Genomic DNA, 20,769 nt, shown 5'->3' with positions numbered 1-20,769 from the left:
TAATTAAAAAACCCCAGCATAAATAGAAGTCATTGGTAGCACTTCCACAAACATTATAGCCCAACCTAAAACTCCTCACCCCAACCTCTCCAAAAGTCTCCAAAACAAAAATGTCCCGAATGCTGGCCGGAACTCTTCCAGAGATGAAATAGTCCTTAATGCAAAAGGGAGTTCCCCATTAGAGGCACCACCACAGAAAAGGCCCTGCTTCTAGCCATCATCCCTCTCATGTCAATCAAGGATGGCATGTGAAGCATGCCAGAAGATCTTAGGAGACCGGTTAGAATATATAGAAGCAGACAGTCCCTAAGGTATTAGTCCCAAGCTAATAAGGGCTTTAAAGTTCAAAAACAACACCTTGATTTGGGCTCAGAATTGAATGGGCTGTCAGTGCTACTACTGGAAGTGGTTGAAGTCAAACCAACAAGCTTCAGCTACCACACAAGCTGACACATTCTGTTCCAACTGCGGCATTCAAACCATCTTCAAAGGCTGCCCCATGTGGAGTACATTATAGCAGTCCAATCTTACTGTCACCAAGGCATGGACCATCATGGCACACACCAGGTCATTGACTAAGGTGCAGGAGTCCCCCAGCACAACCGTCTGAGACCTATCAGTCAAGAAGGAGTGGAACTACAGCAAAATAGTGCCTCTTAGCCCCAAGTGACCCAACTGCCCTAGAAAGACAACATGGTTGATGGTGTTGAAAGCCACTGAGAGGTCCAGCAGGACCAGAAATGATGTATTCCCTCTGTCAAGTCCCCAGCTGAGGTTATCCACCATGGTGACCAAAGCCATCTCCATCCCAAAACCTGGTCTGAAACCAGATGGAAAGCGATCCAGATAACCAGTTTCCTCCAGAATCCCTGAAGCTGAGGCATCACAAACCATTCAATCACTTTGTCAGAAAAAGGGAGGTTTGAAACCAGCTGATAAACATCTAAAATGGCAGGATCCAGGGAAGGCTTTTCCAGGAGGGTAATGAATGAGTAATATATGAGTACAAGAGTTATTCTGCTTAGTCCACATTTTAATCTCCTCTCTTGGATCAGAAACAAGCTTGTCTACATTTTGGACTTCTTTGATAAATACAGATATATATATATATGGCTTAATTTTCCGTCTGGCTTGTTTTATTAGACAATCTACAGTCTGGAATGAAGTTGAGTGAAAGTACTAGGGTATGAGCCAAAAACTTGCTACCTTTTTAATTCTAAAAATGCAGAGAGTGTGACAGCTATGTCTCTTATGTTCTAAAATAATCAGTCTACAGTATGCTACTGGGCCTATTCTCTCTTATTTCCTTTATGTTTCCTGTTATACATTTCAAAATTGGTGCTCTGATATTGGTTATTTCTTCTGATATTGACAACAATTTGCTCACTCATTTGTTCCTGAGAAATCAGACTATTTCTCCCAAACCCATGTATACCTGCATTTTCTCCATTGTTGTCCCATTTTTTAAAGTGCTAATTCTTTTTTTCCAGCTTCCTGTTTTTAGCTTTCCGCTAAATTCCTTCACTGGATAGCAGATTCTGTGTTTATTTGGCAATAGTGTGGTGTGGAATACACACTGCACTCCAGGATGCATGGTCAGACAAATCAAAATCACAGTTCTCCGTGATCCGCTGAAGGCAAGAAGATGGAGGAGAACTAGAAAATTAAAAAGTAATTAGCCGTGGGCTGCAAGCCCAACCAGTCAACATCCTATCCCTCTGCGAGGTAGGGCCAAACTGGAGAAACGGTCAGCCCTGCCCGGAGGAGAAGCTATTAACAGTCGACCCTACCTCAGAACTGGCATGAGGGGCTTTCTCAGTCAGTTAGGAATGCTCTTCCTCTGCCAGGGAATCAAAGATACAAAGTTCTGAACCTTTATAAGGAGATTCCTTCAATGTGTTGAAGTATTGTTACTTGGATTTCAGGATGATGGACTATTGTGTCTGTTGGAAAACTTCCAAAATACATCAAGTAACATCTGATGTTTTCAGCTATTTTTTATCTCTTGTTTCTCTTAGACCACCCAACATAATTGGGTGGTCTAACCACCCAACAGTTACATTAATCTACACTTCTCTTGCTCATCGATTGATGTGATGCTTTAATTGCTGCTATTTAGAGTACAGAGAGGGAGCTTTAACTTATGCAGCACCACAATAAAGAGGATATTGTTGGAAGCTTTTCAACATGCGCCTCCCTAATTTACACAAGTACTTAGTTTTAAGTACAATTAACAAATAAAGGAACAGAATTTCACCATTAAGAAGTAAACTATGCGACAATTATGCCTCACAGTGCTGCTATGGTTTTTTGCTGTCTCAGTGTCATAAGCCTGAGCAAAGCCTGAGCATAGAGCCAAACATTTTCCCATACCATTCCCACGGAGCTCAGTCAGGTTTGGCAGACACATCTCTCTTGCTTATGACTCCCAAGGAAATCCAGAAGTCAAAACGTAGCAAGTAGTATTTGGAGCTCTTTCAACCATAACCAAGAACACAGGCACTACTTACCAAAGGATTTAATGACAATGTGAGCTATTTAGGTGAAATCTCTAATGATAGTTGTAAAAACTAACAGTCCAATCTTATGCACTGCCCATGCTGCTGGAAGTTGTGTGTTCTACCAGCGCAACCTGCTATAAAGCAGCATGAAACATTGGCCACTGCTGCAAATGGTAAGTAGTAAGGCACAAGACAATAGGAAGAATCTTGCTGGAACAGGTCAAAAACCCATCTAGTCCAGCTTCCTGTATCCTGTAGGATGAACACAGCACTAATGCTCAAGCTCACATGCTCTGAGATGTAATCTTCAAAGGGGTGGGGTTCTGACCTCATTTAGTCAAATGCTCACAAGTTTACCTCTAACCCTATGTGGAGATGCCAGGGACTGAACCTGGGATCTTCAGCACATATAGCATGTGCTCTGCCACTGAATTACAGCCCATCCTCTAAATGTCAGCACGACTACTCATATGAGTAATGAAGAAATCACAAAATGATTTCAGTGCAGATGATGATGATAATTACAGTAGTGTCAGTGTACATGGCACTTTACAGCATAAGCAAAAACGACAAATCATAGCTTGGTTGCTTATGGCAATGTTTCTCAACCAGTGGTAAGGGTACCACCAGTGGTACTTGACGTGGTGTCTGGTGGTACTCATGGGACCCCTGGACACCTGCCGCCCAGTGAGACCAGGAACACGACACAACAAACAGAGGTAGAAGAGCTCTGAAGCATGCTTTTCCAAGCTTGTAAAAGCCCTAATGTATACCCTGAGCCTCTTACTGGTGCTTGTTGCATTACATCTGGCCAACCAACCCAGAAGTAACTGGTGATGACGTCATCACCAAAGTACCCGTGGTACTTTAAATAGTTTGACCATGTGAAGTACAACCGAGGACAAATGTTAAGAAACACTGGCTTATGGCATAAAACAAGAGAAGCTTACAAGTTAAGATTTGACTGCAAAGATAAAAGGGAGGGAGGGAAGAAACAAGGCCAATAAGAAATGAGGATTGAAGAGTTAATTTACATGTACTCAGACTTCATTGCATTTAGGGATAACATTGGGAGGATTAAGAAAGCACTAAATTGTAGACAATTTAAAGGAAGAGAGGGAAAGCTGACATCATCTAGGTGACATCATCTTTCACCTTTGTCACCTAAGGAATTCAATATGAGCCTTGAAAGTGTTATTAGAGAGTATGGACATCAACTTACTGCCTCGCCCATAGGACCTCTGTCACCTGTGATTCCAGGAGGACCAGGCAAACCCTGAAAACACAAAGCCAACATAGAAAAAAACATTCAAATTTCATACAAAAGAAATTTTATTTCTTGGCCGGCAAACCCAAAACACTGCTCACAAAATCTCTTCAGACATGTAATTTTTTTTTTAACTTCATGAATATGCTCATACCAAGTACTTGCGGCAAATTGGTTAGCTGGTTTCCGAATTTAAAATATTCCTGTTTGGTAAGCAGTTTTCTTCAACATTTTTGAGCATGCAAGAATGTGCACACCCAAAGAGTAAATGTATCAAACCAAAGGCAAATGATTTCTGGATGATTGTTAAGTCAGGACCAGCTAGCTGCCTGAAACAAAAGTAGTACTGTCAAATATTACTCGGCTTAATATGCTACTTCTGTTGTCTTCTTATAACCCAATGTGAAAATATAGGAAATAAAAGATGCTATTACAACATAACTTGCAAACATAGTCTAGTTAGGGCAATAGAAAATGTGCTTGGACAAAAGTTCTGGTGCAATCATTTTTGGCATATTGCACTTAATCTGTGCATAAATGAGGTATTTTTAGAGTTGTGTAAAACTTCTGTTGTCTATGTACACACCTTATTTTGTGTGTTTCAAAAGGACATATGGTAACATTGATTTTAAAGGTTTTCATAGTGTTTCAGTCTGTATGCTGTATGCTGAGACTGCATACAGTGAGCCAGCATCACTGCAATAGATAGAAATTTTGTCTATTTTGTTGTAACTATCATGGTAACTGTGTTCAAGATGAGTAACATAACTTATCCCTCATTCCCAAAGCAGCTTTCAAAAACAAGTTTTTTTAAAAAGAAAATTAAAAGCTTGATACTTATCCACATGATCATTTATGTACCTCTTCAAAAAATGGCCTACGACTCCCTCACAGCAATGCACCACATTCAAGAATATTTTTAATTACTTTGTTTAGTTTCCTTCAGAGTGAACTTTTCTACTTCAGAAGCTGCTTGTAATCTTTCCTGCTTAATTTCATTCTATTGATTTGTGCAAAGGTTTCAGGATCAGATAAGATACTAAGGGCCCAATCCTAAACCTACCTAGCACTGGTGCTGAGCCCTGGCGCTAGGTGCCATTAACGTAAAGCACCCGAAGAGTAGGGAGCGAAGGCACTGGGCCCACACCAGTCAAGCACTGGGCCCAGCGCCGGCAGGAGGAAGATGACTCAAACTGGCAGTGAGACCGCTGGGAGGTGGTGCAGCCTTGGGGGGCGGGGGGGGGCAGAACGAGAGCAGGGTGGTGGAGGAACCAGGGCAGGTGTAATGGGAGCAGTGGAGCCCTGCTCTGCCAGATCCTGAACTCTATATCAGGCTGTAACGCCCAAGACAGAGTTTCTCACATCTGCAAAATAGCTGGCACAGATGCGAGGAGACCCATTGCTGGGGCCGGGGCTTTCCTCGGGGGAAGGAGACGAAAGTCCCCTCCCCCAAGGAAACTCCTGGCAGCTTCCCGGCACCTGCTGGATACATACAGCAGGAGCCATTTTGGCGTCACTGCTCCAGTGGGCGCGGGGACATATATATAGGATTGGGCTGTAAATCTGAGACACTAAGTTAGGGGTATCAAATATAAGACCTGCGGGTTGAATTTCCCCTGGAAGCAATTTCTCCAGCTGCTGTTATAATTGGGCTCTCCCAGTGTGATAATTGGGCTGTCTCATATCTTGAAAATATGAACAAGATTTGCACAATTTTTCTTCTGCCTTTTACAGCTAATGAGTTTCTATGTAAGAACAAAGTGCTTATTTCTGGCCATCATCTGATTAATGATGTCACTTTCTGCTAAATGATGCAGCTTCTGGCCCTCAGCAGGCATTATGAATGCTATCTTTGGTGTTCTGTATGAAACGAGTTTGACATCCCTGCACTGGATTAAGAATCTGAGACACACAAGAACAGCAGGACAGGGATTTCTGCTCTAGCTATTCTAGTTACTTGTCAAACACAAAAAGGAATGTAACGCAGCAGCACTGAACAGGAAGCAATAATAATTGAAAGTAGAAGACCAATTAGTATTTCTCTTTAAAATGTTTCTAAAAAAACCTGGTTTTCCTAGGTTTTGCATTTCATTCAGAAAACTTCAGAATAATATTATAGAACAAGTTAGTAAAGCAAGTGGCTATCAACACACACTGAAGGCAAAATAATGTTCTTTTTCGTTTGTTCCTCTTTATGCTGAGAATTTTTTCAGTGGTTTTCTAATTTTTTTTAACTTTTTAGGAAACAATACACTCCACACAGTTCTTCAAATGAACGTAATAAAGATCATGCATTTACTACTCTGAAAGAGTACAGAAAGGGGGCAGCAGATTTCTAAATTTAAAAAAAACAAACTACAGCAAGCAAACAGTCAAGCGGATTAGATTGCAATATTAAACAACAGTACAAAAGTACAGCAGTATATTGCAAATATGTATATTTGTTTCACAAGTTTTGCCCTATTTATTTACAACATCATCCTCTAAAAATGTGTGTGCCTTGCAAATTCCTTTATCTTTTCAAAATACTTCAAGAACACTTAAGGAATCTGTACTCTGATCCCTTAAGTGAAACATTTTGATTAGATCTACTTCATGCATATTGCCTTGCTGGGTCACAAGATAGTTCAGCATTCTGTCTCCAACAGTGCAGAGACCTGAAACAGTTGCTTGGAATAGCATCCTTGGGGAGACAAAGGGATGGACAAGCCAGGGCCTATGAGAGGAATTTTAGCAGGGGGTACAAAGTTTGTTCTGGCTCCCTTCCCAAAGAGGAAGGAGGGCAATGAAGGCAGGCAGAACGGGGGCGGGGGCAGGTCAGGGGAGGGTGCTGACAGCCATAATAGACTTTGGAGCCCAGTTCTATTAGGCTTCTTGATGCAGAGTCCAGGTCTGCCTCTCCATGTGGCATTAGCAGCTAGATAAAGTAATATGGAAAACCAAACACACTCCTAAGTCTCTCTAAAATTTTTGAAATGCCAAAGTATTCCTGTAGCAGGCCAGTTTCCTCCCAGATTTGACACTGTGTTAAGGAGGGCCATGGATGCTTTCCTGGGCCTGGTGTGTATGGACAGTTAACACTTGCAGCAGTAGTTAACACTGCATGCACATGGTTGTGCCCCAGCATTATGTGCTAGCAGTTAATTCAGATAAGACAGGAACTTTCTGGGCCCCTTCCTTTGGTTCCTGGGCCCCCTTTCTGACCCTGGGCCTGGGTACAAATTACCCCCTTCACCCCCCTCTCCTAGGCCCTGGGACAAGCTCCCAAGTCTATATGTCTGCCACCCTCTCCCACACTCCACTGGGGGCTCTGATCCTCTTCCAACTTGTTGAGAGCAAGATGGAAGATGATTGCAGCACTCTGGCACTGGCACTGCTGGAGAAAAAAGCTGCTGCATCTCCAAGCACCAAGTAGTTAGGGAAAAGCTATTTGTAGCCCATTTTGCTTCTCTTCCTTCTTTCCCTTTACTTATGACAAGTATGATGGGCCATCCTCCCTGCTTCACACTGCTTCTATTTGCAATGAACAGCAAACTAGCACCCCCGTCCGCCACTCCTATTCATTTCAAGGGGAAGTAGTGCAGAGCAGAGAGTCATAAGTAAAGAGAAGGGAGAACAGGGGAGTGCCCACTTGTTTGGCCTCCTGCCCTCCTGCCCATCCATCATGACTGCAGATACACAAGAGGCAGCATCCAGGGTGGGATACAGGTGGCGTGGAGGCAACCACCACACCTGGGTAGAACACAACAGGGTGGTTGTGATAGATCATAATTTTGTATTTCCAACCCTAAAGCCACCAGAGGAAAGATATAAAATTAATGCTTAATATGATGGTCCGATCACAGTGGCAGTATAAAAGAAAATCTTCTGCATAAACATGAAGAACTTACAGTTACTCCTTGACCACCTCTGTCTCCAGGGTTACCAGCTTTACCCTGGTTGAATAAACAAAGAGAATGCTCGTGTCAAATATATTTCAAAGAGAAGTCTGACTGAATGGCTACCTTAAAATATTGGAAAAGTCACTACTCTGATACGTACAATAAGTCCAGGAATGCCTTTTTTCCCTGTGTCACCTCTTTCTCCCTGAGGAAAAACAGCAATATAGAGCCAACAATGTAGATTTATAAGCGCAGTACCAAATCTTTAAGTCCCAATGTCCTAGCAGTGCTTTCAAAGCAGATGACAAAAGATAAAAATATCATACAAAGATATGCTACTTATTTAGATCAATATTCAGATTCTTTGTTTCTATATAAAGTAAACTCAATGCAGTTTACAAGATTTTTTTTAAAGGAACACCACATAATAATTAAAATACAAATAACCAATCATCAAAATGAAAAGGCAATAAACACTTCAAAAAGGTGGATTAGCTCCAGAATAATTAAAAAATAGAATACAGAATTAAAAGGCTGCACAGACGCCAAAAATTGACATCCCAACACAAGTGGGTTTATTTTTGGTTCACTTTCTAAGAACATCATGACACTCTTTCTGGAGAACAGGTATGAAAGAATGAAACTACAGTTACCTTAATACCTTGCGTCCCTTGCTCTCCTGGAGGACCATCCTGGCCTCTTGGGCCCTACCAATTGAACAGATAAATGCATGGTGTTTGGAAAGACCTTACAGGACAGGTGCAATTATGTGAGTGAGACAGGCCTCTATCAGTCATCACTATTTCCAGTTATGACATCCACAACTTTTCCATATGGACAAGCTTCTGCTGGGCCTACATATAGCATTTTGCAAGTAACAGAAATATGCACACTCACTTGGAATAATTAAAATCAATCGACTTATTCCTGAATAAACATGCATATGGCTGGACTGAAAACATATTTGAATTTTCCGTGTCTGTGAAAAATGCCCCATTGGTCAGAATGAACATTAGAGATAAAAATGGCTCTGTTCCATTTTCTGTACTGAATTAACAACAGTCACAAATGATCCACCTGACATTTCAAAGATTATGATGAATGACCTGTTTTCCCCCTAATTTTCTTTTTTTTGGCCTATTTTCCCATATTTGGTACTCTTCTAATCTCAGAAGCTCTCATGCTGGATCAGCATTTTAAAAATTGCTGGAATATCATCCTACAGCAGCCTTTGTTTTTTGTTTGAAGATGCCATTCCCAAACAGCCATGTGTATGGATTTGCATTTGGTCCTTCTCTATGTCTGGACTGCTGGCCTATTCCTAATGAGAAGGCTTCTACTGAGACTGGCATGTGCCTATGAACTGGGCAGCCAAAGGCGTGGAGCGCCCAGTTGTCCATCTAGGCGGCATGGAGCGCCCAGGTAGGTTCTACTCATACAATCAGGTGACCTGATAACGTCAAATCTAAGCTTCTTTAGATCAAGCACAAGCACGCTTGAAAGTACTGTTTTATGTACTGTTTAATGCTGGTTTGCAAGAGGCACACCTACTTACTCTCCAGTGAGTACAGGTACTAGGATTTCTGGGACAATGAAAGTAGCTTTCAGTAAGGACCGTATTTCTAGCTAGATGCATTTAGAGAATTAATTTTGTTTTGTTTGCTCTCTTCACTCCAAGAGCATGAGCACTTGCTCATGCTCATTCCTTGTTGCTTGACTCTCCACTGTGAACTGAATTGCACACTCTCAGTTACATGTTATATGTTCTATGTTATATGTAGAGTCTTTGGCTTAATGCACCAGGCACTTTTAAAAAAGGATTTGATTAATGGTTCTACTAAAGAAGGTATGTTGTTTACAGCGCACTTACTCTGAGAGTGCTTCTGAAAAGGTTGTGAAGAACAGAATTTAAAAAGTTAATAAATAAAAACGTATCTCATGATCTTTTACTAGATTTTGAATGGAGCCTGTACAGTTCTTAAGTAACAATTACTGGTAGTATTATTTACTACCAATTATTTTTCAGGATCTGGCCTCGGGTAAAATCAGACAAAATTATAGTCAGACATCCCCTGAGTTAAACCCCCGAGTTATCCAAGGGTCATAGAAAATTCCATGATTTTTGACTCAAAACCTGCCCTCGACTTCTGTGAGATTGACATACTTGAGTATCTACAGTAACATCCAGACTGGACTACTGCAACACGCTCTATGTGGGGCCACCCTCTAAAACAGTTTGCAAACTGCAATTAGTGCAGAATGCAGCGGCTTGGATAGTTACAGGGGCTAGACGATATGAATAGGCTGGACCACTGCTTCAGCAGCTACACTGGCTGTCCATTTGCTTCTGGTCCCAATTGAAGGTGCTTGTTCTAACCTTTAAGGCCCTCCATGATTTGTGTCCAAGTTACCTGAAAGACCACCTACTTCCATACATTCCAACCCGCCCTCTTGGGTCATCTGAGGGGGTTCTTCTACAAGTGCCGCCTCTATTCCAAGTGAGAGGGGTGGCAGCTAGGAGGCGAGCCTTCTCTGTAGTGGCGTCACAGCTATTGAATTTCCTTCCAAGGGAGTTGAGAACTACTCCCTCCCACATGGTTTTTTGGCAAGACCTCAAAACATACCTGTTTTGTCTGACATTTGGTTGCTGTGAGTATATTTGCCCTCTGTGCCTCTGAAATACAGCTGTAACTTGACTGCTTCCCTGGACTAATTTGTTTCCCATTGGCTCAAAGATATTTGTTAGATTTTGCCCTGCTTTGGTTTATGTTTCAATATGTAATGTTAAAATTAATGTTTTAATGCGTTGTCTGACGTTTTTCTTTTTACCTGTTGTAATACTTTGTACTTTATTATAAAGCATTTTAAGCCATTTTGGGCATTTGCTTGGGAAAGGCAGGATATAAATTTTTTACATAAAAATAAATACAATAAATAGAGGTGAGCCTCCTGAGAGACAGAGGGAAAGGGCCCATTACGCACAGCTGAGGGACCAGCCTGCTGGGGGTGGAGCCTGCAAGCTTGCTGGGAGCTGATTGGCTGATTGCTCTCCTCCTCCTCATTGTCAGGTATCTTATTGCACTGCTGGGCTTGCCAGAGGCACGAGCCTCCTGAGTGACAGACGGAAAGGGCCAAAGGGCTCTTAGCCTAGCGGCTCGTGCTACTCCCCCTAGTCTCCTGCACAGCTTCCAAGACGGTCAGCAGCTGTCTCCTGGGTTCCCCACATCACTTTGCATTCAAGGCTTTGGAGGAAGATGGCTGCCAGCTAAAATCTCCACAACAGAACAGCGTCTTAACGTTCCCCCAGTTTACAATCTTTAGGACATGGGTCTCTACAAGTTTTACAACCTTTTTCGACAAGGATTCCTTATCAAGGTTCTGCTGCTTTTATTGATCTTTAAATCCTACAGACTGCGGACTTCAGATTTAATTATTTATAGTCCTTGTGGCATACACCAGATTCCAGCAAGGTACTTCTTCAATTGGAAACAAAGAGAAAAATTATTATGGGACAGAAAAGGTCTCACTTCCTTGAGGGTACAGAGGGTGAAAAGTTATCTCCAGCAACTAAGCAATCCAAGATTGAAGATTTTTTTGCATTAACAAAGACACCATAAAAGGAGCAGAGCAATCCAGATTATTTGGAGGCTGCATGTGCAAATGAGAGCCCTTTAAGGCAACCCTCTCCTAAAGTTACTCAGGAGGGTAGCTGCGTATTATATGTGAGAAATGCTAATAATCTGAAGGGAAAGATGGATATTGAATTTTTAATCAACCAGAATTTCCTCATGGCTGAGATACTTCAAGCAATATCTACCCAGCTTGACTGCATCACCAATCTGCTGCAGGACAGGGACAAAAATTTACAGCCGGAGAATCAGTTGAATGCCCAGACAAGTAGTAGGGAGACTGGATGTATAAATAGAAGAACCACCCCTATGACACAGCCTGGTGGTCATTTTACACAGACAACCTTTGAGAAAGATTCTGTTGCCCTTAAGTTGGATATAAACAGTTTAGTTATTAATATCTCCCCTTTCTGGGGGAGACGTATAGACTGGTCCTCCAAATGGAAGGCCAGACAGCAACTTGCATTCCTTCTCAGGAAGACCCTTGCTGTGATAGATCTTTAAAGGTTGCCCAACATCAGGAGTGTTTTCTTCTTCATTTTTGGACAACCAATATCCCAAGGCAGCTTCTGGAACAGGCTTCCGAGTTATCCGACTTTGGGATTAAGGTGCATCATCACTTTAGAGACTCTGTATTACATAAGCTTGAGCTAACCTCTGTGAAGCAAGGAGAGGGTGCCAAGAAGGCTATTAAAGCTCGGAAGGGGATCCCTGTGGTGAAACCTGAAGCATCATGTCTATTGGCTCAACCTACACCAACAGATCTGCCCACGCCAATGGCATCGACTAATGTAAAATCAATAAGCTCCCCTATTGTCTTGAGCCAGAGATCCCCCTTAATCCCTAGCAAACAATTAGAACAATTACAGAGGAGTGTCTCCACATCTGGCCTGACAGAAGATGAGATGGATGCCAAGCTCCTGTCTTCATTTGGACATTTCCCTTCTAATGAACAAGATGTTATGATTACAAGACTAGAATCTTTGGTTTGTGCCCTGAAAAATATAAAACAGTCATCTATTGCCAATGCCCTTCCAACTGTCTCCAGATTCTCTGGCCAAAACTTGTCAGAGGTGATTCCAAAGAACAAGGGTCTGCCCTCCTCAAAGAGGCCCTGTCACCCGCTAGAACCAATAGTTACGTATTCCAACTTATAAGGGTGTAAAGCAGGGTTGTGTTCTTGCCCCCCTTTTATTTAACATCTACATAAATGGCTTGGTCGATCACCTGAGCTCTCCCGACTTCCATTCTCCAGCTTTAGCTAACCGTAAGATATCTGTCCTACTGTACGCAGATGATACAGTTATCCTTTCAAGGATCCCAGTGGGACTGAGAAGGGTTCTTAATAGTTTTAGTCTTTTCTGTGAAGAAAACCAGCTGGTCACTAATTACCAGAAATTCAAGATTAAATCCTTTGGCAAGAGACCTAAGTGCAGGCTCTGGAGTATTAATGGCCATAAAATAGAGCAGGTGAGTTCCTATAAATACCTAGGTGTAATGCACTCCACTGGAACTAGAACTGCTCATCACAAATCTGTGGCTGCGACTAGCCAGAAGTCTGCAAGTACAATAACCAAATTCTTTCGTGTTAAAGGTGGCCATTATATTCCGGCAGTAATTAGATTATATCTCGCAAAGGTCTTGCCCCAACTTTTGTATGGAACAATTCTTGGTTCCTCCTCTTCTTCCTTCGTCTCACTTGAACATGTCCAATCCAAATTTTTAAGATCTATATTTCAAGTGTCCAGGTATGTGTCAAATGCAAGCTTACATCTTGATTCCGGCCTGTTAAAGGTCGAGGCCAGGATTGCATTAGCATACATTTATTTGTGGCTTAATCTAAATTTTAACACCCAAGGCCTAACATCTTTGGTTTTAATTGATAATTTTCAGTCTACCTGGCTCAAGGTGGTACACACGAAGCTGAGACACTTGGGGTTTTCACCAGAGATTGTTCTGGCAATGGATCTGATTCAGGCAAGAGTGACTATAAAACAGAGATTGAGGGACATCAGACGACAAGAAGATGTCAGCAGATCTCCAGATTTTCTTGCCTCTGACGACACAAGATATATAGTTGCCCCAGCCACTTATCTTTCATTATTAGAGCTCCCTGGGCAGGGGAGGGCTTTCTTCCTAGCTAGGTGGAGAGCTCTTCCTCCGGCATTTGTTGAGGGCTGTTTCAGAAAGATCCCCATCTCCGAAAGACTGTGTCCCTGTGGTTCAGGGGAGGTTGAGACACTTGAACATGTCATGTTCTGTTGCCCATTTTATCAGGGGATCCGAGACAAGTTCATTATTCCCCTGAGCAGAAAACAGAAATGGCCAAGAAACTTCTTTCAGGTGCGAATTCTCAGCTTTTAAGACCAACTGCAAGTTTTTTGGCTGCTGCTTACAAAACCCAGATAAGCATTATTAATGAGAGGAATTTTTAATTCCTACTCCTTATTTGTTCTCAATACCATGATGGCTATTTTATTGTATTTTAATCTTGTATTTTAATGTTGAAATTTTAATGTTTTTAAATGTTAATGTATTTTAATGTCTTAACGTTGAAATTTTAAATTCCGCCTGTTGTAGGGCGGTATTGTGTTGGTTTTTGCTGGTCTTTGACCGTAACAATAAATATCTATCTATAATAAATAGAATGATGGGTGTCCACAGCATACTGATAACACTTTATCCCAAGTTTCAGCAAAATCTCATCTCTTCCACAGACCTGACACCCACATTAAAAAAGAAAGGCAAAAAAACAAATTTGTGAAGAGCATCCTTAATGAAATCATAAGTAATTACCATTGTGCAGAACTTCTGTGCCAAGAATAATGAAAGACATTGCACAAATTTCTTCAAAATGCCATCCGGTTCAAAATTCACAGGTATCACCTTCATCATTTAATATTTCTAAAGTGTCTAACTTGAGAAGAGGAACAAACTCTATTTTGTATTGGCAACCTTCAGTCTCGAAAGACTATGGTATCGCGCTCTGAAAGGTGGTTCTGGCACAGCGTCTAGTGTGGCTGAAAAGGCCAATCCGGGAGTGACAATCCCTTTCACACCGGGAGCAAGTGCAGTCTGTCCCTGGTCTGTCTCCCTGGCTATGGGCCTTCCTTCTTTGCCTCTTAGCCTCAGACTGTTGGCAAAGTGTCTCTTCAAACTGGGAAAGGCCATGCTGCACAGCCTGCCTCCAAGCGGGCCGCTCAGAGGCCACGGTTTCCCACTTGTTGAGGTCCATCCCTAAGGCCTTCAGATCCCTCTTGCAGATGTCCTTGTATCGCAGCTGTGGTCTACCTGTAGGGCGCTTTCCTTGCACGAGTTCTCCATAGAGGAGATCCTTTGGGATCCGGCCATCATCCATTCTCACGACATGACCAAGCCAACGCAGGCGTCTCTGTTTCAGCAGTGAATACATGCTAGGGATTCCAGCACGTTCCAGGACTGTGTTGTTTGGAACTTTGTCCTGCCAGGTGATGCCGAGGATGCGTCGGAGGCAGCGCATGTGGAAAGCGCTCAGTTTCCTCTCCTGTTGTGAGCGAAGAGTCCATGACTCGCTGCAGTACAGAAGTGTACTCAGGACAAAAGCTCTGTAGACCTGGATCTTGGTATGTTCCGTCAGCTTCTTGTTGGACCAGACTCTCTTTGTGAGTCTGGAAAACGTGGTAGCTGCTTTACCGATGCGCTTGTTTAGCTCGGTATCGAGAGAATGAGTGTCGGAGATCGTTGAGCCAAGGTACACAAAGTCATGGACAACCTCCAGTTCATGCTCAGAGATTGTAATGCAGGGAGGTGAGTCCACATCCTGAACCATGACCTGTGTTTTCTTCAGGCTGATTGTCAGTCCAAAATCTTGGCAGGCCTTGCTAAAACGATCCATGAGCTGCTGGAGGTCTTTGGCAGAGTGGGTAGTGACAGCTGCATCGTCGGCAAAGAGGAAGTCACGCAGACATTTCAGCTGGACTTTGGATTTTGCTCTCAGTCTGGAGAGGTTGAAGAGCTTTCCGTCTGATCTGGTCCGAAGATAGATGCCTTCTGTTGCAGTTCCAAAGGCCTGCTTCAGCAGGACAGCGAAGAAAATCCCAAACAAGGTTGGCGCAAGAACACAGCCCTGCTTCACTCCGCTTCGGATGTCAAAAGGGTCTGATGTGGAGCCATCGAAGACAACAGTGCCCTTCATGTCCTTGTGGAAAGATCTGATGATGCTGAGGAGCCTGGGTGGACATCCAATCTTGGGGAGAATCTTGAAGAGGCCGTCTCTGCTGACCAGGTCGAAAGCCTTTGTGAGATCTATGAAGGCTATAAAGAGTGGCTGTCGTTGTTCCCTGCATTTCTCCTGCAGTTGTCTAAGGGAGAATACCATATCAGTGGTGGACCTGTTGGCTCGGAATCCACACTGCGATTCTGGATAGACGCTCTCTGCAAGTACCTGGAGCCTCTTTAGTACAACTCGGGCAAACAGCTTTCCTACAACGCTAAGGAGAGAGATGCCGCGGTAGTTGTTGCAGTCACCCCTGTCACCTTTGTTCTTGTACAGCGTGATGATGTTTGCATCCCTCATGTCTTGAGGTACTCCACCTTCTCTCCAGCAGAGACAGAGGATTTCATGCAGCTCAGTGACGATGATCTCTTTGCAGCATTTTAGGACTTCAGCAGGGATGCTGTCTTTTCCAGGTGCCTTGCCAAAGGCAAGGGAGTCCAGGGCCACGTGAAGTTCTTCTAGGGTTGGTTCACTGTCAAGCTCTTCCAGCACAGGCAGGCACTCAATGTTGTTCAGTGCTTCTTCGGTGACTACATTTTCTCTGGAATATAGCTCAGAGTAGTGCTGCACCCAGCGTTCCATCTGCTGCGCCCGATCCTGGATGACCTCGCCTGTGGCAGACTTCAGAGGGGCAATTTTCCTCTGTGTTGGACCTAGGGCCTGCTTGATACCATCATACATCCCCTTGATGTTGCCCGTGTCAGCTGCTATCTGTATCTCGGAACAGAGCTGGAGCCAGTCGTCGTTAGCACATCTCCTGGCAGTCTGTTGGACTTTGCTGCGAGCAGTTCAGAGGACCTGTAGGTTGCGCTCACTGGGACAGGCCTTGTATGCTGCTTGAGCTCTCCTCTTTTCCTCAATGACTGGTGTCAACTCCTCAGAGTGGGCTTCAAACCAGTCTGCCGCCTTGTTGGTCTTCTTGCCGAATATGGACAAGGCGGTGTTGTAAACGGTATTCTTGAAATGTTCCCATCTGTTGGATGCGTTTGCGTCGGCCGGGCCTGGAAGAGATTCCTCAAGCGCTTGTGCAAATTCCTCCACTTTTCTCTGATCCCGGGTCTTGCTGGTATCAATGCGAGGTCTTCCTTCCTTTTTCGTCTGATACAGTCGCTTTGTTTGCAGTTTCACTCTGCTGCACACCAGGGAGTGGTCAGTGTCGCAGGCAGCACCATGATAACTGCGTGTGATCTTGATGCTGGGAAGGCTGGAGCGTCTGGTGAGAATCAGGTCGAGCTGGTGCCAGTGCTTTGATCTTGGATGTCTCCAAGAGACTCTATGTTGGGGCTTTGTGTTGAAGAACGTGTTGCTGACACAGAGACCGTGATGACAGCAAAACTCTAGCAGGCGTTGGCCATTTTCGTTCATCCTCCCAGTGCCAAACTGACCTAAGCAAGTGGGCCATGAGCTGTTATCAGCACCAACTCTAGCATTGAAATCGCCGAGGATGAACAATGGCTCTTTTACAGGGATTTTCTTGACAGTGGTGGCCAGGTCATCATAGAATTTGTCTTTGGCTTCTGCTGGAGACGACAGAGTCGGTGCATAAGCACTGATGAGAGTGACAGGTCCTGCTGATGACTGGAGCTGCAGGGACAAAATTCTTTCACTTCCCACAGTAGGTGGGATGATGGATTTCAGCAGGGTATTTCTGACCGCAAAGCCAACGCCATGTTCCCTGGTTTCGTTTGGTGGTTTTCCCTGCCAGAAAAATGAGAAATTTCTCTCCTTGACAGATCTGGAATCTGGCAGCCTAGTCTCTTGAAGGGCGACGATGTCCATCTGCAGTCTGCTCAGCTCCATGTCAATGACAGCTGTTTTGCGTGCGTCGTCTATTTCTTGCAGGTCATCAGAGAAGCCAGGTGTCATTGTCCTAACATTCCAGGTGCCCAGCTTTAGGGCAGTAGTTTTCTGTTTTCTGTTGCATGGTGCAGAGTTGTCGATCCGCTTGTCGGTTTTCACCCTAAACCCCACGCACCCCATGAGGTTAACGGACCATGGCGAGGCAACACCTTACTGGCTGGGGACTGCCCAGCTTAAGGCGGGCGGTAGCTGCCCAATGAGATGCAATGATCTCTCCCACCGTCGGAAGCAGCCCCTGGCGTCATGCTCTACCCCAATCGAGCAAAGACTTATAACCGGTAAACTGCTGCTTCCCGTGTTGTGCCGACGCCGTATGGCGAAGTTGGAGTGTCCTCTCCAGTGTGCGAAGCCTGGGTAAAGAAGGTATGGAGGATAGGCTGTTACCCATGCAGCAAATCCCCCCTCTCCACGTTGCTGGAATGGTCCAATGGAAAGGCAGAAGCCAATACGGTTGGTTCCAGCGGCGTCGCAGGAGTTGCCAGAACGTGACTGTGTTCAGCCATGAACTGCCTAAGGGACTCCGGCTCCTGATTTTGCCTCGAGGTTGACTCCTGAAGCCTTTTCCAAAACTGGATGTAGCCACAAGGCAGTGGAGGTTTGAGGTCAGAGTTTCCTTCTCTTAGATGAGCTGCCTTCCTAGGCTGACGAGTTCCGTCTACCCGGGACTACATCTACATCTACATCTCTAAATGTTTGCTAAAAGAAGCTAACTGAAATGTTGGCCAGGAGGTTTCGGAAATTTAAATCCAAGTATAAATCTCCCAGTTACAACAAACTGAGGGCCCAATCCTCCCAATTTTCCAGTGCTGATACCGCCATGTCAAGAGGGCATGCACTGCATCCTGAAGTGAGGGGACAATCACAGAGGCCTCTTCAATGTAAGGTAATGTTTGTTCCCTTATCTCAGGGCTGAATTGTGGATGCCTTGGTAATGGAAAGTTGGATTGGACTGAGCGGTAAGAAATAAACTTTCAAAGTGGGCTTCTGTGCATTCCTATAAAAGCAAAGTAGTATTCCTATAAATAGCACAATGTGATTCATAGTTGGCACTGCTGAACTGAATCAAACAGAAGCATCATATCCCATTGCAGCTAGTGCATGAGGGAAAAAAATATGCTTTTTGGCTACAGTCACTCATGCTGGATTGCCTAATGTATAATTCCAGACAAACAAAACAGATAAAGATGTAACACTGCCAAATGTGTAACTACTGCCTGTCCTACTCCACAGCATATTTTCAGATTTGTTTCAAAGAAAAGCAGTCTGTAATTGCTCACTTATACATAACATTTATCTAGCACTTTTAAAAAAATCCAAAAGCCACATTTTTAGACCAATATGGCTATTTACCATTTTTATATTATTGTAAAATGTACACAGAAAGTCACACACATTATCTCTATTATCATTATAACAACACTATAAGGTAGGTAAGTATTATTATTCCCACATTTGTAAAAGGGGAAGAGGGACAAAGAGAAAGCTGTCAAAGGTCATTCAGACTGCCAAACTAAACACACATTGCCCAATCCTATCCCCCACCAACTTTCAGCTTGAATTTGAGGGACTGTGGTGAAAGACTGAAAATCACCCACCACCATTTTTTTTTACCACTCCCCACTTCATAGTAACTTTTTCTGGTAGTCGAAGGCAGTCATTTTTATGTCCCAGTCAGAACAATGCTGAGTCCTCACATAGTGTCATTCTCTGTGGCTTCTGGGAGAAAAATACGGGAACTGCCAGCACAAGTTTCCTGGGAGAAGCAGTATTAGTCTAGTGCAGCAGTTGCCAAACCCGTGACTGCTTTGTACCGAAAAACCAGTCTCCATTCAGACGGGAGCTTACAGTTCCACCTTGTTGCTGCGTGACTTTCAGTGCAATCGGGGACAGAGACACTCTGGGCAGTTGCATCTGTTGCCTGGTGTTCCAGAAGGCTGTGTAACAGGTCGTCCAGGCAGATGCGACTACCCAGAGTGTCCCAGTCCCCTGATCACTCTGAAAGTCATGTGGCAATGTGGTGGAACCATAAGCTTGCTCACAAGGTAGAAACCCCAGATCCAGTCCCTGGGTCGGGTTTGGAAGGCCCTGGACTAGCGAGCTTTGCTCATCACTCCCAATATTGTCCCTCAAAATACATGCTCCATCCTCATCACAACTGAGTGGTGAAATTCAGATGATCATTTTCAAACAGCACTCTAATAAAGTACCACTACTCACTCTTTGACCTTTAGAACCCTGTGGTCCAGTAAGTCCTCTTTCTCCTGAAGGACCCTAAAAATTAAAAGAGATTTTCAACATACATGGTCCAGAAGGCCTGATGGAGCACTGAGGGCCCAACCCTATCCAACTTTCCAGCGCTGATGCAACCACAATGCAGTTCTGAAGTAAGGGAACAAATGGTCCCTTACCTTGAGGTGTATTCTGTGACAGCCCCTCCCCACTACAGGATGCAGCTCACGCCCTGTTTGCACAGATGCATCAACGCTGGTAAATTGGATAGGATTGGGTCCTGAGAATCCATATGTAACCTTCAACAAAAAATATTTCAAATTATACGTACACTTCCAAAGTGCTTCAATACAGGCTGATAACCACAAAGAACTAGTTTCAATTGCCCTCTTTGAGCTGTTCAATCAACTGGATTGACACTTTTTCCCTTTCTAGATAGAAAGTGATTACATGATGTAAACACATTTGTTTATAGCAGCTGTCTGAATAGTAGCTTTCACTACAAGTTGTAGAATCTTCAGAAACATGTTGTCGAAAGAAAGTAAAGTGAAGTATTTTCTGTATACACATCTAGTCAATATCAAGAATAAAAATATTACCTGCAGAGGTGGGAGAAAGCGACTTTATTTTTACACAGATTTTCGAAAGTTAGAGGAGTGCAGAAAGCCTTGCTGTGTCTTTATTAAAAATTTACATGATAATTAAAATTGTAATTGCTTTAAAAATGTACTGGATAGGTGATATAGGTGGCATAGTATTAGCAGATGCAGCCACAGTCATTATCCATAATAAATTAAAACCAAATAAAATGTGGTTTTTTTGCACAGATTTTTCATTTTTTTTCCTTTTACAAAAATGAGAAGTGCAGAAAGTGGTGTTTTTGTTCCATTATCTTTCTCTTCTAATTATCTGCCTAGAGGCACAACTTACCTCAAAGAGCAGAAGTCTGCTTTTATTGATTAGATTTTTGACACAATTCTACCATGCTTCTGCACTGGCAGAGCAAGAACTCCACTAGCGCAGGTTTTCGCACACGTGCTGTGAAGCAAGTTGTGACAGTGGAGAAATTAGCAGTGCCAAAGGGAAGGCCTACACCGTCCTGCTGGCACCAGGGTAGAGCTCAGTATGCGCCAGAGCAGGTAAGCTC

The 20,769-nt window shown here is 43.5% G+C and overlaps 1 protein-coding gene across 1 annotated transcript in view; it reads right to left on the bottom strand.

Annotated features, from left to right (window-relative positions):
* COL24A1 (collagen type XXIV alpha 1 chain) overlaps positions 1-20,769 on the bottom strand; it is a 205,312-nt gene that overhangs the window by 50,725 nt on the left and 133,818 nt on the right. Inside the window, exons 29-33 of the mRNA XM_066624576.1 lie at positions 19,611-19,664; positions 8,303-8,356; positions 7,810-7,854; positions 7,659-7,703; positions 3,724-3,777 (exon numbers count right to left, since the gene is read on the bottom strand). Of these exons, the coding sequence (XP_066480673.1) occupies positions 3,724-3,777; positions 7,659-7,703; positions 7,810-7,854; positions 8,303-8,356; positions 19,611-19,664 (252 nt within the window). The remainder of the gene's footprint in view (positions 1-3,723; positions 3,778-7,658; positions 7,704-7,809; positions 7,855-8,302; positions 8,357-19,610; positions 19,665-20,769) is intronic.

The sequence above is a fragment of the Tiliqua scincoides genome, chromosome 4 (assembly GCF_035046505.1).
Source record: "Tiliqua scincoides isolate rTilSci1 chromosome 4, rTilSci1.hap2, whole genome shotgun sequence".
Taxonomy (NCBI): domain Eukaryota; kingdom Metazoa; phylum Chordata; class Lepidosauria; order Squamata; family Scincidae; genus Tiliqua; species Tiliqua scincoides.
Note: the sequence above shows the minus strand (reverse complement) of the source record. Positions and strands in the feature narration are given on the sequence as shown.